General features: G+C 41.4%; 1 protein-coding gene across 1 annotated transcript in view; it reads left to right on the top strand.

Annotated features, from left to right (window-relative positions):
* Window positions 1-3,353: 3,353 nt before the first annotated feature.
* LOC139388605 (ectonucleoside triphosphate diphosphohydrolase 2-like) overlaps window positions 3,354-19,057 on the top strand; it is a 34,044-nt gene continuing 18,340 nt past the window's right edge. Inside the window, exon 1 of the mRNA XM_071135364.1 lies at window positions 3,354-3,559. Coding sequence (XP_070991465.1) covers window positions 3,443-3,559 — 117 coding nt within the window. The 5' untranslated portion in view covers window positions 3,354-3,442. The remainder of the gene's footprint in view (window positions 3,560-19,057) is intronic.

The following is a 19,057-nucleotide window of genomic DNA, read 5'->3' as shown; positions in this document are numbered from 1 at the left end:
AGAACCACTCCTTTATTGGGGGTGTCTTGCCAATTGCCTATAATTTCCACCTGTTGTCTATTCCATTTGCACAACAGCATGTGAAATTTATTGTCAATCAGTGTTGCTTCCTAAGTGGACAGTTTGATTTCACAGAAGTGTGATTGACTTGGAGTTACATTGTGTTGTTTAAGTGTTCCCTTTATTTTTTTGGGCAGTGTATTTTTTACATAATGTTTCTGCCACTGTGTCTTATGACCGAAAACAGCTGCTTGATATCAGGACAGCGATTACTCACCCCGTACTGGAGGAATTCTTCTTCAACGAGTCGAACGGGAAGGATTTACTCCAGACACCCGACATGGCCCTCATTCCTGTCACTCGCAGGAGGAAAAGATGGAGGTATCATGTACGACGGTCCAGGTGCCTTGTAAGGATCCGATACCGAGAGGGTAATCTACCTTTACCATCGGTCCTATTAGCCAAAGTACAATCAATCGATAATAACATAGATGAACTACAAGCATGTATATCCTACCAAAGGGACATTATAAACTGAAATATCTTATGTTTCACAGAGTCGTGGCTTAACGCCGACATGATTAGCGTACAGCTGGTGGATTTTAAGCTTTTACGGCAGGATACAACAGCGGCCTCTGGTAAGACAAGGAGTGGCGGCCTATGCATATTTGTAAGCAACAGCTGGTGCAAGGAAATCTAGAGGTTTTAAGCATTAGACCACACTATTTACCAAGAGAGTTTGCATCTATATTTTTCGTAGCTGTCTATATACCACTACAGACCGATGCTGGCACTAAGACCGCACCCAACGAGCTGTATAAGGCCATAAGCAAACAGGAAAACGCTCATCCAGAGATGGCGCTCCTAGTGGCCGGGGACTTTAATGCAGGGAAACTCATCAGTTTTACCTCATTTCTATCAGCATGTTAAATGTGCAACCAGAGGGGAAAAAACTCTGGACCACCTTTACTCAACACACACAGAGATGCGTACAAAGCTCTCTCTCCCTCCATTTGGCAAATCTGACCATAATTCTATCCTCCGGATTCCTGCTTACAAGCAAAAACTAAAGCAGGAAGCACCAGTGACTTGGTGAATAATAAAGTGGTCAGATGAAGCAGATGCTTTACTATAGGACTGTTTTGCTAGTACAGACTGGAATATGTTCCGGAATTCTTTCGATGGCATTGAGGAGTACACCACATCAGTCACTGGCTTCATCAATAAGTGCATCGACGACGTCGTCCCCACAGTGACCGTACGTACATACCCCAACCAGAAGCCATGGATTACAGGCAACATCCGCACGGAGCTAAAGGCTAGCGCTGCCGCTTTCAAGGAGTAGGACTCAAGGAGTGGGAAGCTTATAAGAAATCCCACTATTGGGTTCTGATGGGGTATGGCGATTGAATTAAGCTCATGAGGCATTTATAAGTTATATTCTTCAAGAATCAATGGGTAGGCTACATATCAATAATTTACATATTTCATGAGCTGAATAAAAAGATCCCAAGTTTGTGCATGTTTGGGATGCTCTAGATCGACTTGACGACAGCGTGTTATAGTTCCCGCTAATATCCAGCAACTTCGCACAGACATTGAAGAGGAGTGGGACAACATTCCACAGGCCACAATCAACAGCCTCATTTAATTCTATGTGAAGGATATGTGTGGGCTACATGAGGCAAATGGTGGTTACACCAGAGACTGACTGGTTTTATTTATTTATTTGTACTTTTTACCCCTTTTTCTCCCCAATTTGTAGTTAGTCTTGTCCCATTGCTTCAACTCCCGAACGGACTCGGGAGAGGCGAAGGTCGAGAGCCATGCGTCCTCCGAAACACTACCCCGCCAATCCGCACTGCTTCTTGACACACTGCTCACTTAACTCGGAAGTCAGCCGCACCAAACTGGTGACCAAAGTCAGCATCCATGCGCCCAGACCGCCACAAGCAGTCGCTAGAGCCCCAAATCGACAAGGACATCCTGGGATCAAACCCGGGTCTTTAGTGACGCCTCAAGCACTGCGATGCAATGCCTTAGACCGCTGCACCACTCGGGAGGCTACTGACTGGTTTTCTGATCCACACCCCTATATTTGCATATCTGTATTGCCAGTCAGGTGAAATCCATAGATTAGGCCTAATGTATTTATTTTAATTGACTGATTTCTTTATATGAACTGTAACTCAGTAAAATCTTTGAAACCTGTACCCCCGCACACTTACTTGGTACAGGTACCCCCTAGAGGTCGACCGATTTAATTAGGGCCGATTTCAAGTTTTCATAACAATTGGATATCGGCATTTTTGGACGCCGATTACATTACACTCCACGGGGAGACTGTGTGACTTCAAGCCTATCAACTCCTGAGATTAGGCTGGCAATACTAAAGTGCCTATAAGAACATCCAATAGTCAAAGGTATATGAAATACAAATTGTATAAAGAGAAATAGTCCTAGAATCCTTATAATAACTACAACCTAAAACTTCTTAACTGGGAATATTGAAGACTCATGTTAAAAAGGAACCACCAGCTTTCATATGTTCTCATGTTCTGAGCAAGGAACTTAAACATGAGCTTTTTTACATGGCAAATATTGCACTTTTCACTTTGATTTTGCATTGTTTAAACCAAATTGAACATGCTTCATTATTTATTTGAGGCTAAATAGATTTTTATATGTATTATATTAAGTTCAAATAAGTGTTCATTCAGTATTGTTGTAATTGTTATTATTACACACACATTATATATATATATAAATAAAAATCGGCAGATTAATTGGTATCGGCTTTTTTTGGGCCTCCAATAATCGGTATCGGCGGTAAAATCATAATCGGTGAACCTCTAGTACCCCCTGTACATAGCCTCCTTATTGTTATGTTATTGTGTCACTTTTTATTATTTACTTTATTTGGTAAATATTTTCTCAACTCTTGAACTGCACTTTTGGTTAAGGGCTTGTAAGTAAGCATTTCACGGTAAGGTCTACACTTGTTGTATTCGGGCATGTGACAAAGTTTGATGTTGTGTTTATATTTTTGTTCAATGTGCAAGATTTTAACTGCAATTTTAAATTCTGTGAAATAAACCTTTTTTCCCCCACCAATTTACACAACTCAAAAGGCACCTAATTTTTGGAACAACCCACATAGAATCGTGATACATGTAGAATGGCAATACATATGGTATCGCCAAAGTAAAAGTGATAATATCTTATTGTGAGGCACAGCCCTACTACCAATGGTTCTATCTGTGGGGTTTTGTGATGGGAAGTAAATAAGTAATTGCAAGTCATGCCGAAGTGACTTAAATTATGCTTTGTATGAAGCCAAACCCATTGTGTTATCCAAACTCCCTTGCCTTCACTGCCAAATCAGGCAGCGCACGCACTGTGGATTTCATCTGCAAGAAGAGCACTGCTCAATTTTTTAACAATGGCCAAGCGACGCTGTCATATATTCGCTACGGTTGCGCTATTACTGTTTGGGATTGTAGCCATTCTCCTTCTAACAATTCCCACGGATGACTTGACCGAACCTCCGGAATTTATGGTAAGATTCGTTGGGCTATTTTTGGACTGTGTATGTCAGCGTTTTATGCTGGTTCGTGAAATGTAAGCTGAAAACAATTAGCCTCACCAACCCCTTACGAAAAAAGATTGCAGTCAGAGTGCAGTTTAACTGTAGTATAATGCAGTATAACTGCAGTTAAAGCGGAGTTAACTGCAATATGCTGCAAATACTGCTTCCAAAATACTTTTTTTTTACAACTAATTTTGCAGTGCGACTGCAGTTATTCTGCAATTACTGTGTCCAAAATACTACAGTGGACTGCAGTTACTGCACTTTTACTTCAGTTTCAAAAGTGCTATATATTTTTTGTAAGGGACAGTGTAGGCTGTGAATGGAGTGGAGTGAGGTGTCTATCTGCAGGCAGCAGCATGCAGAATATAAACGGCATATTCGACAAGGTAATTTATGTCTACAACACTGAAGATAATAAAATTGTCAACAAGCATTCAACAATTCTGTCAGTCTATCCATCTCTGCAACCTGGTCCCGAAGCATTTCATATTATTCTTTATGTAAACCCAAGATGCTCCTTTTAGTATGCATGTCACGTTTCATATGGTATGTGTACATTTTTGGATGCCCATCATCCATTTCATATGTTACAAATTACAATTTGTATGATATGTTATGAATTGTTACATTTGCAAATTCGTAACATATTGTACAAGGTATGAAGCCTTACGAATTGCAGTTTATTGTGGCTAACGTTAGCTGGCTAGGGATTAGGGTTAGCTAACATGATAAGTAGTTGCAAAGTTGCTAAAATGCTAGTGTCCATGATGAGATTTAAACACGCAACCTTTTGGTTGCTATACATTCACATTATACACCCACTCATCCACCCTGACCAATGACCCTCTCGTTTTTTGCCTCAAGTAACCTGTCTTATGTAACCATACCAAAGGTAACACATACTAATTTGAATGTTTACTATGCTAAGTCTAAATCAAATCAAACTGTATTTGTCACATGTGCCGAATACAAGTGTAGACTTTACCGTGAAATGCTTACTTACAAGCCCTTAACCAACAGTGCAGTTTAAGAAGAGGTAAGAAAATTTTTACCAAATAAACTAAAGTAAAAAATAATGAAAAGCAACCCAATAACATAACAATAACGAGGCTATATACAGGGGGTACCGGTACTGAGTCAGTGTGCGAGGGTACAGGTTAGAGGTCATTTGTACATGTAGGTAGGGGTGAAGTGACTATGCATAGATAAACAGCGAGTAGCAGCAGTGTACAAAATAAATGGAGGTGGTTAATGTCATTGTCCAGTGGCCATTTGATTAATTGTTCAGCAGTCTTATGGATTGGGGGTAGAAGCTGTTCAGGAGACTTTTTGGTTCTAGACTTGGCACTCCGGTACCTCTTGCCGTGCAGTAGCAGAGAAAACTGTCTATGACTTGGGTGACTGGAGTCTCTGACATTTTTATGGGCTTTTCTCTGACACCGCCTATTTATATAGGTCCTGGATTGCAGGAAGCTTGGCCCCAGTGATGTACTGGACCGTATGCGCTAACTTCTGTAGCGCATTACGGTCAGAATCCGAGCAGTTGCCATACCTGGCGGGGATGCAACGGGTCAGGATGCTCTCGATGGTGCAGCTGTAGAACTTTGAGGATCTGGGGACCCATGTCAAATCTCCTGAGTCTCCTGAGGAGGGGGAAAAGGTTTTGTCCTGCCCTCTTCACGACTGTCTTGGTGTATTTGGACCATGATGGATCGTTGGTAATGTGGACATTTCTCTGACCACCTCCCTATAGGCTGTCTCATCGTTGTCGGTGATCAGGCCTACCACTGTTGTGTCGTCAGCAAACTTAATGATGGTGTTGGAGTCGTGTTTGACCACGCAGTCGTGGTTGAACGGGGAGTATAGGAGCGGACTAAGTGCACACCCCTGAGGGGCCCCAGTGTTGAGGATCAGCGTGGCAGACGTGTTGTGACTTACCCTTACCACCTGGGGGCTGCCCGTCAGGAAGTCCAGGATCCAGTTGCAGAGGGAGGTGTTTAGTCCCAGGGTCCTTAGCTTAGTGCTGAGCTTTGTGGGCACTATGGTGTTGGATGCTGAGCTGTAGTTAATGAACAGCATTCTCACATAGGTGGTTCTTTTGTCCAGGTGGGAAAGGGCAGTGTGGAGTGTGATTGAGATTGCGTTATCTGTGGATCTGTTGGGTCGATATGCGAATTAGAGTGGGTCTAGGGTATCTGGGAGGATGCTGTTGATGTGAGCTATGACCAGCCTTTCAAAGCACTTCATGGCTATCAACGTGAGTGCTACAGGGCGATAATAATTTAGGCAGGTTACCTTCGCTTCCTTGGGCACAGGGACTATGGGGATCTGCTTGAAACATGTCGGTATTACAGACTCAGGTTGAAAATGTCAGTGAAGACACTTGCCTGTTGGTCCGCAGCATGCTTTAAGTACACGTCCTGGTAATCCATCTGGCCCCGCGGCTTTGTGAATGTTGATCTGTTTAAAGGTCTTGCTTACATTGGCTACCAAAAGTGTTATCACACAGTCATCCAGAACAGCTGGTGCTCTCATGCATGCTTCAGTGTTGCTTGCCTCGAAGCGAGCATAAAAGGAATTTAGCTCGTCTGATAAGCTCGCGTCACTGGGCAGCTCGCATCTGGGTTTCCCTTTGTAGTCCGTAATAGTTTTCTAGCCCTGCCACATTCGACGAGCGTCTGAGCCCGTGTAGTAGGATTCAATCTTAATCCTGTATTGACGCTTTGCTTGTTTGATGGTTCATTTGAGGGCATAGCGGGATTTCTTATAGGCGTCCAGATTAGTGTCCCGCATCTTGAAATTGGCAGCTGTAGCCTTTAGCTCGATGCGGATGTTGCCTGTAATCGATGGCTTCTGGTTTGGATATATACGTACGGTCACTGTGGGGATGACGTCGTCGATGCACTTATTGATGAAGACGATGACTGAGGTGGTATACTCCTCAATAACATTGGATGAATCCCAGAACATATTCCAGTCTGTGCTAGCAAAACTGTCCTGTAGTGTAGCGTCCGCGCCATCTGACCACTTCCGTATTGAGCGAGTCACTGGTGCTTCTTGCTTTAGTTTTTGCTTGTAAGCAGGAATCAGGAGGATAGAATTATTGTCGAATTTGCCAAATGGAGGGTGGGGGAGAGCTTTGCATGCATCTCTGTGTGTGGAGTAAAGGTGGTCTAGAGTTTTTTTTTTCTCTCTCTGGTTGCGCATGTGACGTGCTGGTAAAATAATTGGTAAAACTGATTGAAGTTTGCCTGCATTAAAGTCCCTGGCCACTAGGAGCGCTGCTTCTGGGTGAGCATTGTCTTGTTTGCTTATGGCCTTATAGAGTTGGTTGAGTGTGCTCTTAGTGCCAGCATCGGCTGTGAAGGTAAATAGATGGCTACGAATAATATAGCTGAGAACTCTCTTGGTAGATTGTGTGGTCTTCCTTAGGTGAGCAATCCTCAGGTGAGCAATACCTCGAGACTTCTTTAATATAAGACATCGCGCACCAGCTCTTATTGACAAAAAGACACACACCCCCACCCCTCGTCTTACCAGACGCAGCTTCTTTGTTCTGAGGGTGCATTGAAAATCCCTCCAACTCTATATTGTCGGTGAAACATAGGATATTACAGTTCTTAATTGGTAGGATAATCGTAATCGTAGGTCATCCATTTTATTTTCCAATGATTGCATGTTAGCAAGTAGAATTGATGGCAATGGGACTTTACTCGCTCGCCTACAGATTCTCAAAAGGCAGCCTGATCTGCGTCCTCTTTTCCTCCGTCTTTACTTCACGCAAATGATGTGGATCTGAGCCTGTTCCAGGGAGAGCAGTATATCTTTCTCGTCGGACTCGTTAAAGGAAAAAGCTTCTTCCAGTCCGTAGTGAGTAATCCCAGTTCTGATGTCCAGAAGTTATTTGTGGTCATAAGAGATGGTAGCAGCAACATTATGTACAAATAAGTTACAAACAATGCAAAAAAACGTCAACCATCCTCTTCAGTGCCATTCTACCACTACTGGTCTGTGAGACCAGGCTGATCCACCTCATACATAAAATAATATAAGAAACTTGTAGCAATTTAGTTAGCCTACCATCTTAGGGTTAACATTCTTCCTTCCATACGTTTGAATAAGGTTGATAGCTAACCTTGCTGAGCATCTATCCAATATTACAGTCACTGAAAAGTACCAAAACATATTTGGCCATTAATGTGTCTGGGTCACATTGTCATCATATAATATTCACCCTGAGAAGTGTTAACATGGGTGTGAGTTGCTAACAACCTAGTGACACTACTTTGTGGTGTCCAAAGCAATCTGCTGAGACAATGTATCTTTCACCTTATGTCACTTACTGGGGTCCAACATATAAAGAAAAAGACATTACAGAAAAGACTACAATTTACATACATTAACATGTAGTGTAGAGGTCAACCGCTTAATCTGCTTTTTTAAAGTTTTCATAACAATTGATAATCGGCTTTTTTGATGCCGATTATGGCCGATTACATTGCACTCCACAAGGAGACTGCGTGGCAGCCAGACCACCTGTTACACGAGTGCAGCAAGGAGCCAAGGTACAGTGGGGCAAAAAAGTATTGTCAGCCACCAATTGTGCAAGTTCTCCCACTTAAAAAGATGAGAGGCCTGTAATTTTCATCATAGGTACACTTCAACTATGACAGACAAAATGAGAAAAAAACATCCAGAAAATCACATTGTAGGATTTTTAATGAATTTATTTGCAAATTATGGTGGAAAATAAGTATTTGGTCAATAACAAAAGTTTATCTCAATACTTTGTTATATACCCTTTGTTGGCAATGACAGAGGTCAAATGTTTTCTGTAAGTCTTCACAAGGTTTTCACACTGTTGCTGGTATTTTGGCCCATTCCTCCATGCATTCCTCCTCTAGAGCAGTGATGTTTTGGGGCTGTTGCTGGGCAACACGGACTTTCAACTCCCTCTAAAGATTTTCTATGGGGTTGAGATCTGGAGACTGGCTAGGCCACTCCAGGACCTTGAAATGCTGAAGCCACTCCTTCGTTGCCCGGGTGGTGTGTTTGGGATCATTGTCATGCTGAAAGACCCAGCCACGTTTCATCTTCAATGCCCTTGCTGATGGAAGGAGGTTTTCACTCAAAATCTCACGATACATGGCCCCATTCATTCTTTCCTTTACACGGATCAGTCGTCCTGGTCCCTTTGCAGGAAAACAGACCCAAAGCATGATGTTTCCACCCCCATGCTTCACAGTAGGTATGGTGTTCTTTGGATGCAACTCAGCATTCTTTGTCCTCCAAACACGACGAGTTGAGTTTTTACCAAAAAGTTATATTTTCGTTTCATCTGACCATATGACATTCTCCCAATCCTCTTCTGGATCATCCAAATGTTCTCTAGCAAACTTCAGACGGGCCTGGACATGTACTGGCTTAAGCAGGGGGACACGTCTGGCACTGCAGGATTTGAGTCCCTGGCGGCATATTGTGTTACTGATGGTAGGCTTTGTTACTTTGGTCCCAGCTCTCTGCAGGTCATTCACTAGGTCCCCCCGTGTGGTTCTGGGATTTTTGCTCACCGTTCTTGTGATCATTTTGACCCCACGGGGTGAGATCTTGCGTGGAGCCCCAGATCGAGGGAGATTATCAGTGGTCTTGTATGTCTTCCATTTCCTAATAATTGCTCCCACAGTTGATTTCTTCAAACCAAGCTGCTTACCTATTGCAGATTCAGTCTTCCCAGCCTGGTGCAGGTCTACAATTTTGTTTCTGGCGTCCTTTGACAGGTCTTTGGTCTTGGCCATAGTGGAGTTTGGAGTGTGACTGTTTTAGGTTGTGGACAGGTGTCTTTTATACTGATAACAAGTTCAAACAGGTGCCATTAATACAGGTAACGAGTGGAAGGCAGAGGAGCCTCTTAAAGAAGAAGTTACAGGTCTGTGAGAGCCAGAAATCTTGCTTGTTTGTAGGTGACCAAATACTTATTTTCCACCATATTTTGCAAATAAATTCATTAAAATTCCTACAATGTGATTTTTCTGGATTTTTTTTCTCATTTTTTCTGTCATAGTTGAAGTGTACCTATGATGAAAATTACAGGCCTCTCATATTATTAAGTGGGAGAACTTGCACATTTGGTGGCTGACTAACTACTTTTTTGCCCCACTGTAAGTTGCTATCTAGCATTAAACTTATATTGTAAAAAACAATCAATCTTAACAATCACTAGTTAACTACACATGGTTGATGATAAGTCTACCCCTTCCTTTTTCGAACATTCTGTTAAAAATCGCGCAACTTTTCAGCGTCCTGCTACTCATGCCAGGAATATAGTATATGCATATGATTAGTATGTGTAGATAAAAAACACTCTGAAGTTTCTAAAACTGGTTAAATCACGGCTGTGACTATAACAGATCGTGTGTTTCATTGAAAAGCGCAAGAAAAACTGCTCTCTGAAAGCTAAAAATTATTTCCATGCGTCACTTTCATGGGTTTTTAAAAGGGCACAAAATTAATTATCGACCTGCATGCAATTCCTACAGATTGTCGTCATTTTCAAAGGAGTTTTTTCTTGGTAAATCCAACTAACTGGATTCCGTTTCTTCCGGTCTCCACCAGGATGTTTTGAATGTGCACATTGGCAGCCATTGATTTGAAAACGAGGAGCTATTGAATATACATCGCCCTGTAATCATTTTGATAGATTATAAACGTTTACTAATACCTAAAGTTGGATTACAAAAGTATTTCGAAGTGTTTTGTGAAAGTTTATCGTCAACTTTTTTAATTAAAAAAAATGACGCAGCGTTTAAAAACAATGTTTTTTTCTGAATGACACAGCTTCCATAGAAAGCTATTTTGGGTATATATGGACCGATTTAAACGAAAAAAAGACCCAATAGTGATGTTTATGGGGCATATAGGAGTGCCAAGAAAGAAGCTCGTCAAAGGTAATGAATGTTTTATATTTTATTTCTGCGTTTTGTGTAGCGCCGGCTAAGCTATATCTTTGTTTACATCGCATTCAGGCATTTTGGGGTGTTGCATGCTATCAGATAATAGCTTCTCATGCTTTCGCCGAAAAGCATTTTAAAAATCTGACTTGTTGGCTAGGTTCACAACGAGTGTAGCTTTAATTCAATACCCTGCATGTGAATTTTGATAAAGGTTTGAGTTTTAACGAGTACATTTAGCATTTAGCGTAGCGCATTTGCATTTCCAGGTGTCTACTTGAGACATCTGCGTCTCAAGTAGGAGCAAGAAGTTAACTAGCTTGTCCCGCGTTGCAAATAATCAATGAGGTGCCCGTTAATTTATCATCGAATCACAGCCTACTTCGCCAAACGGGTGATGATTTAACAAGCGCATTCGCAAAAAAAGCACTGTCGTTGCTCCAATGTACCAAACCATAAACATCAATGCCTTTCTGATAATCAATACACATGTATTTTTTAAACCTGCATATTTAGTTAAAATAAATTTATGTTAGCAGGCAATATTAACTAGGGAAATTGTGTCACTTCTCTTGCGTTCTGTGCAAGCACAGTCAGAGTATATGCAGCAGTTTGGGCCGCCTGGCTCGTTGCGAACACCATTTCTTCCTAACAAAGACCATAATTAATTTGCCAGAATTTTAGATAATTCTGACATAACATTGAAGGTTGTGCAATGTAACAGCAATATTTAGACTTATGGATGCCACCCGTTTGACAAAATATGGAACAGTTCCGTATTTCACTGAAAGAATAAACTTTTTGTTTTTGAAATTATAGTTGCCGGATTTGACCATATTAATGGCCTAAGGCTCGTATTTCTGTGTTTTATATTATATTATAATTAAGTCTATGATTTGATATATGATAGTCTGACTGAGCGGTGGTAGGCAGCAGCAGGCTTGTAAGCATTCATTCAAACAGCAGCTCTTAGCAATGTGGGATGCACAGCGCTGTTTATGACTTCAAGCCTATCAACTCCCGAGATTACGCTGGCAATACTAAAGTGCCTATAAGAACATCCAATAGTCAAAGGTATATGAAATACAAATGGTATAGAGAGAAATAGTCCTATAATTCCTATAATAACTACAACCTAAAACTTCTTAACTGGGAATATTGAAGACTCATGTTAAAAGGAACCACCAGCTTTCATATGTTCTGAGCAAGGAATTTAAACGTTAGCTTTCTTACATGGCACATATTGCACTTTTACTTTCTTCTCCAACACAGTTTTTTTGCATTATTTAAACCAAATTGAACACGCTTCATTATTTATTTATGTATTATGTTAAGTTAAAATAAGTGTTCATTCAGTATTGTTGTAATTGTCATTGTTACAAATATATATATAAAAACCGTCCGATTAATCGGTATCAGCTTTTTTTGGTCCTTCAATAATCGGTATCGGCATTGAAATATCGTAATCGGTCAACCTCCAATGTAGTGTGTGTGTGTGCATCAACATGCCTTCTGTTTTCACAAGTGAAGCCTTGACCTCCACAGAAACTATGCCTCACTGACATAGGCCTGCATTACATTGCAGCCAGGGTCCTTGGAACTACATTACCTTCATCTGAAATATCCTATTGGTGGTGTCTGGTGTCTGCTTTCTCACCTCTCTCTGTGTCTCTCGCTTTCTGTCTCTCTGTGTTCTCTTCACTGCTCATGGAGCAGTCGCCTGGACTTCTTCAAAATTCTCTTTACACGGATGGCATGTAAACTAACAACACAATGTGGGCAACATGATGTGTGGTCAGGTATAGTGAAGTGTTTGCATTTTAACAGTCACATACCCTAATGCATGCCTGGCTCTTTGTGCAATGCTGAAAGGAGCCTCTGTTTGCTCGAACGGATGTTGCCAATGGCTCAACCCTGTGTATGTTTGGGTGAATTTAAAAACCTCAGAGGGAAGAGTAGTTGAATGCCTTGAACCATAACAGATAACTACTACTTGCATGGGTTATTGACCGTCTGTGTATATAAAGAATGTGAATCAAATCTCTACTGGTCCTCATATAAATGTTATGAATACCCTTCAAGTTGTATGAATACCCTATATGGTGTTGTCAATGGAAAAACAGGAAAGCAGCTCTTTGTGGAGGACTGGTCTGCAGTTCTGTCTGATCACACCGTAGAACCCTACGAATGACTACTGCTGTATTTTTTGTCAATGGGGCATATTCATTATGTTAATTTAGTTGCATATCCATGTTGCTCTGTTTTTGGAAGACTCTTCTTCCTTCTCTGCCTCTTGCCTCTCATTGGGTGAGTTTGTGTAATTGAGAAATCTTTGTTTAAAAATCAGAAAACCTATCATCACAGCTAGAGACTACTATTAGTTTTCTGTGTGTCGCCCCTACCGGCTCGCTCTCTTCCCCCCCATACCGAAGCCATCGACCACAGCTTCCTGTTAGCTGGTGAAATGGTTAACAGTCAGTTTGTTTAGAAAAAGTTTGAAGGTCTCATCCTGTTCCACCCCCGCCCCATCAAGCATGTCATCGGGTGAGCTCGTTTTCAACTGAAGAGTTTTGGGGGGGTTTATTGGGAGGTCAAAACAGGAAGTTGTAGTCCTGGGGTGGAACATGCCGGCCATGCCAATCAGCTGTTTCTATTCCATTTAGTGCCAGATAAATGTACAGAGACAGCGCTTCAGTTAAATATAATTTCAGCTATCTACAGTATGCAAACCAACTCAGTGACCTTGTGGTTTCAAGGTTGGGAGTTAGATCCCCTGCCGAGTCGTACCAAATACTGTAAAAATGGGACCCAATGCGTCTCTGCTTGGCTCTCAGCATTAGAGCTTCAGTGCATTCGGAAAGTATTCAGACCCCTTCCCCTTTTCCACATTGTTACATTACAGCCTTGTTCTAAAATGTATTAAATACATGTTTTCATCAATCTACACACAATACCCCATAATGACAAAGCGATAACAGGTTTAGACATTTTCGCCAAAAAATAAATAACCTTATTTACATACGTATTCAGATCCTTTGCTATGAGACTCGTAATTGAGCTCAGGTGCATCCGGTTTCCATTGGTCATCCTTGATGTTTCTACAACTTGATTGGAGTCCACCTGTGGTAAGTTGATTGGACATGATTTGGGAAGGCACACCTGTCTATATAAGGTTGAACAGTTGATAGTGTATGTCAGATGAATTGTCTATAGAGCTCCAAGACAGGATTGTGTTGAGGCACAGATGTGGGGAAGGGTATCAAAACATTTCTGCAGCACTGGAGATCCCCAAGAACACAGTGGACTCTATCATTCCAAGTGGAAGAAGTTACTCTACCTAGAGCTGTCCGCCCGACCAAACTGAGCAAACAGGGGAGAAGGCCTTTCGTCAAGGAGGTTACCAAGAACCCGATGATGACTCTGACAAAGCTAGAAAGTTCCTCAGTGGAGATGGGAGAACCTGCCAGAAGGACAACCATCTCTGCAGCACACCACCAATAAGGGCTTTATGGTAGAGTGGCCAGATGGAAGCCACTCAGTAAAAGGCACATGACAGCCCACTTGGAGTTTACCAAAAGGCACCTAAAGGACTCTCAGAACATGAGAAACAAGGTTCTCTGGTCAAATGAAACCAAGATTGAACTCTTTGGCCTGAATGCCAATCCTCACGTCTGGAGGAAACCTGGCACCATCCCTACGGTGAAGCATGGTGGTGGCAGCATAATGCTGTGGGGATGTTTTTCAGTGGCAGGGACTGGATAGACTAGTCCAGATCGAGGGAAAGATGAACGGCGCAAAGTACAGAGATCCTTGATGAAAACCTGCTCCAGAATGCTCAGGACCTCTGACTGGGGTGAAGGTTCACTAAGCCATAACGCAGGAGACAAGTCTATGAATGTCCTTGAGTGGCCCAGCCCAGAGCCTGGACTTGAACCTGATCCAACATCTCTGGAAAGGCCTGAAAATAGCTGTGCAGCGGCGCTCCCTGTCTAACCTGACAGACCTTGAGAGGATCTGCAGAGAAGAGATAGGGGAAACTCCCCAAATACAAGTGTGCCAAGCTTGTAGCGTCATTCCCAAAAAGACTCGAGGCTGTAATCGCTACCATATATTTTTTGGGGGGTGGGGTGGTAAATGTCTAAAAACCTGTTGTTGCTTTGTCATCGTGGGGTATTGTGTGTAGATTGATGGGGGGGAAACACTTGAATACATTTTAGAATAAGGCTGTAATGTAACAATGTGGAACAAGTCAAGAGGTCTGAATACTTTCCTAATGCACTGTAGATTGGGAGTAATGGTAATCAAGCATTCTCACGCTACAAAAACAGTAAATAGCCTCCTGCTCCTATGAGCTGTTCAGGCTTGCACAAGCCAAGTCTTGTCCTAGGCTACTTACTTATGATGTATGTTAGTATCACGTTTCCTTTTTGCAGGTTCACATATGCATGAATGCTCTGAGAGACATACAATCAGGTCAAAAATGATTGGCACCCTGTATAAAATTAATACATACTGAGCTATATTGTATGTAAAATAGCTCTTTTCATGTGATCTGATTCCAATCCAAGTGCCAATGCTGTTTAGCAATCTCCAAGCATTTACATTTGTTAGATGACATGAAGATAGAGCTCTTTGCCCACGCACACCAATGGTGGGTTTAGTGTCGAAAGAAAGATGCATGAAAGATGAATTCACTGAATCCCAAGGTGGAATGTACAAGAAATGTAGCTAGGCCAACTGAACATGTAGCCGATAAATGGACGCACTCGCTTTGGCTCTACTGGTGCCTATATTGCATTGTTACAAGTCAGTATACCACCCTGCTCTTAGTGAGCTGCCCGTTTTGAAAACCAGTGCGCCCCTATCGGTGGTTGTGTGCTATATAATAGAACTGTAGGCTACTTCAGTGATTGTATGCCTGCATCTGTACTATAGATGCCTAATTCCTAAATAATCAAATTCATTTTATTTTCAATTAACACTGTTTTTCACAGTGTTTTTCCTTTGTTATTGACCCTGAGAGGGATAACATATCCCTTAAAAAAAACAAGAGGTAGGTCTATCACACTAGCCAGGACAAATTATCAATGTATATTTTAATGTGACAATATATATTTTTGTTCTTTGGTATTTTACTTATCTATTTTTTACTCAACAGTTATTTTCCTTAACTGCATTGAGGGTTATGGTCTTGTAAGTAAGCATTTCACTGTAAGGTCTACTACACCTGTTGTGTCTCAGAAGGCAGAAGCAGACCTAGACAGGGCTCATTAATAATATTTACTATATTTACTTCAAACACTCTAAAAACAATTATAATAATAAAGGAATTTGAAGAAAAAAAGTAATTTCATCCTAGTTATACACTCAGTAGCCAGGTTATTAAGTACACCACCCCTTTCAATAAAATTGTTCACTCCTACAGATACAGTTGAAGTCGGAAGTTTACATACACTTAGGTTGGAGTCATTAAAACTTGTTTTTCAACCACTCCACAAATTTCTTGTTAACAAACTTTGGTTTTCGTAAGTCGGTTAGGACATCTACTTTGTGCATGACACAAGTAATTTTTCCAACAATTGTTTACAGAGATTATTTCACTTATAATTCAGTATATCACAATTTCAGTGGGTTAGAAGTTTACATACAAAGTTGACTGTGCCTTTAAACAGCTTGGAACATTCCAGAAAAGGATGTCATGGCTTTAGAAGCTTCTGACAGGATACTTTACATAATTTGAGTCAATTGGAGGTGTACCTGTGGATGTATTTCAAGGCCTACCTTCAAACTCAGTGCCTCTTTGCTTGACATCATTGGAAAACCAAAAGAAATCAGCCAAGACCTCAGAAAAACAATTGTAGACCTCCACAAGTCTAGTTCATCCGTGGGAGCAATTTCCAAATGCCTGAAGGTACCACATTCATCTCTACAAACAATAGTATGCAAGTATAAATACCATGGGACCACGCAGCCGTCATACCGCTCAGGAAGGAGACTCGTTCTGTCTCCCAGAGATGAACATGCTTTGGTGCGAAAAGTGCAAATCAATCCCAGAACAGCAGCAAAGTATCCATATCCACAGTAAAACGAGTCCTATATCGACATAACCTGAATGGCCGCTCAGCAAGGAAGAAGCCACTGCTCCAAAACCGCCATAAAAAAAGCCAGACTACGGTTTGCAACTGCACATGGGGACAAATATCGTGCTTTTTGGAGAAATGTCCTCTGGTCTGATGAAACAAAAATAGAACTGTTTGGCCATAATGGAGGAAAAAGGGGGAGGCTTGCAAGCTGAAGAAAACCATCCCAACCGTGAAGCACGGGAGTGGCAGCATCATGTTGTGGGGGTGCTTTGCTACAGGAGGGACTTTTGCACTTCACAAGATAATGGCATCATAAAGAAAGAAAATGATGTGGATATAATGAAGCAACTTCTCAAGACATCAGTTAAAGCTTGGTCGCAAATGGGTCGTCCTTAAGCCATTTTGCCACAACTTTGGAAAACAAAGTCAAGGTATTGGAGTGGCCATCACAAAGCCCTGACCTCAATCCTATAGAATTTGTGGGCAGAACTGAAAAAGCGTGTGTGAGCAAGGAGGCCTACAAACCTGACTCAAATACACCAGCTCTGTCAGGAGGAATGGGCCAACATTCACCCAATTTATTGTGGGAAGCTTGTGGGAGGCTACCCGAAACGTTTGACCCAAGTTAAACAATTTAAATGTAATGCTACCAAATACTAATTGAGTGTATGTAAACTCCTGACCCACTGGGAATGTGATGAAAGAAATCATTCACTCTACTATTATTCTGATTATTATTATTCTGATTTCACATTCTTAAAATAAAGTGGTGATCCTAGAATATTTACTAGGATTAAATGTCAGGATTTGTGAAAAACTGAGCTTGAATGTATTTGGCTAAGTCAGTTCCAGTATCTCAGAAGCGGCCGGCCTTCTGGGCTTTTCACACACATCAATCCAGCAGCAGTCCTGTGGGCAAAAACAGCTTGTTGATGAGAAGTTCGAAGGAGAATGACAAGAATCGTGCAAACTAACAGGCGGTCCACAAACAGGAAAATAAACAATTAAGTAAAACAGTGGTGTGCAGCACGGCATCTCAGAACTCGTCCTTGTCACGGATGGGCTATTGCAACAGATGACCACACCGGGTTCCACTACTATCAGCTATAAACAAGAGACTCCAGTGGGCAACCGATCACCAACACTGGACAATTGAGGAGTGGAAAAACATTGCTGGTCTGACAAATCCCGGTTCCTTTGCATCATGCTGATGGCAGAATCAGGATTTGGCGTAAGCTGCATGTGTCTATGCCCCATCCTGCCATGTGTCAACGGTACAGGCTGGTGGTGTAATGGTGTAGGGAATGTTTTCCTGGCACACGTTAGGTCCCTTGATACCAAATATAGCAACATTTCTAGGCCCCAGAGAATTCAGACTGTTCTGGGGGTAAAGTGGGATCCAACCCAGTACTAGATGGGTGTACCTAATAAATTGGACTTACCAATGGAATCATGAATCGTGTTATTATATAGGTTATATCTTGTTGTTTTTTTATACACACCTTATTTAAAATATTACATTTGTGGTTGACTAGAGCACAATTAAGTCTGGCCAAGACTATATATTTTTTCTTTGTATTGCATAGAGACAGTCACTGACCAATATCCTGCATTTAAGGGAATTACCACTACAGAGGCACCAATAAGGTCGCTCTCACTGGTGCATCAGTACAGGACAGATTCACGCAGGAAGCATCAAAGGGGAAAGGGGAGGAGGTGAAAGAGGAACATGGGGGATTTGTATTTATTTTTTTATGTCTTGTGAATACATGCCCACTTAGAAGCTTAAGGGTTGATCAATACTGCTTTCATTGTAGCTGCTTATGTAGTGTATCAACACCTTACATAAGGTATGGAGTCAAAATGAGAAAATATATGAAGACCCATCTCAATGTTATGTGTTTTTGTGGGAGGGGTATTGGAGGACAACTGGAGGTCTACTTAGAGTTAGTATGGAGAAGTATTTCAAAATGGTTGTAAGGACAGCGATGAGTATCTTAAAATGTAACCCATCATGGTCATCAGTGTATTAAGTATAGCTAGCTATAATTCCACTGTTTTTATGCTGATAATAAGAAAATAATTTTTACATGGCTAAAGGACAAGGATTACATATTCTCTTCTGGAAGCTCATTCAATATCTTTAATGAAGTGCCCTGGGAAAAATAATGGGATGGTCAAATCTATTGCGGTCGGTGGGTAAAGAAATTCAAAAGGTGTTATGATCCTACTCAAAAACAATTTGGATCTTGAGGTACGATATGTTACAATGGATTTGGAAGGAAGATGGATTGCCTTGAATATACTATTTGATGATTAACAGTTGTCTCAAAAAATGACGACACCCCTTTAAATGAGTGGATTAGGCTATTTCAGCCAAACCTGTTGCCCACAGGTGTTTAAAATCGAACACATGGCTATGCAATCTCCATAGA

This window comes from Oncorhynchus clarkii, chromosome 29 (assembly GCF_045791955.1).
Source record: "Oncorhynchus clarkii lewisi isolate Uvic-CL-2024 chromosome 29, UVic_Ocla_1.0, whole genome shotgun sequence".
NCBI classification, from domain to species: Eukaryota; Metazoa; Chordata; class Actinopteri; order Salmoniformes; family Salmonidae; genus Oncorhynchus; species Oncorhynchus clarkii.
Note: the sequence above shows the minus strand (reverse complement) of the source record. Positions and strands in the feature narration are given on the sequence as shown.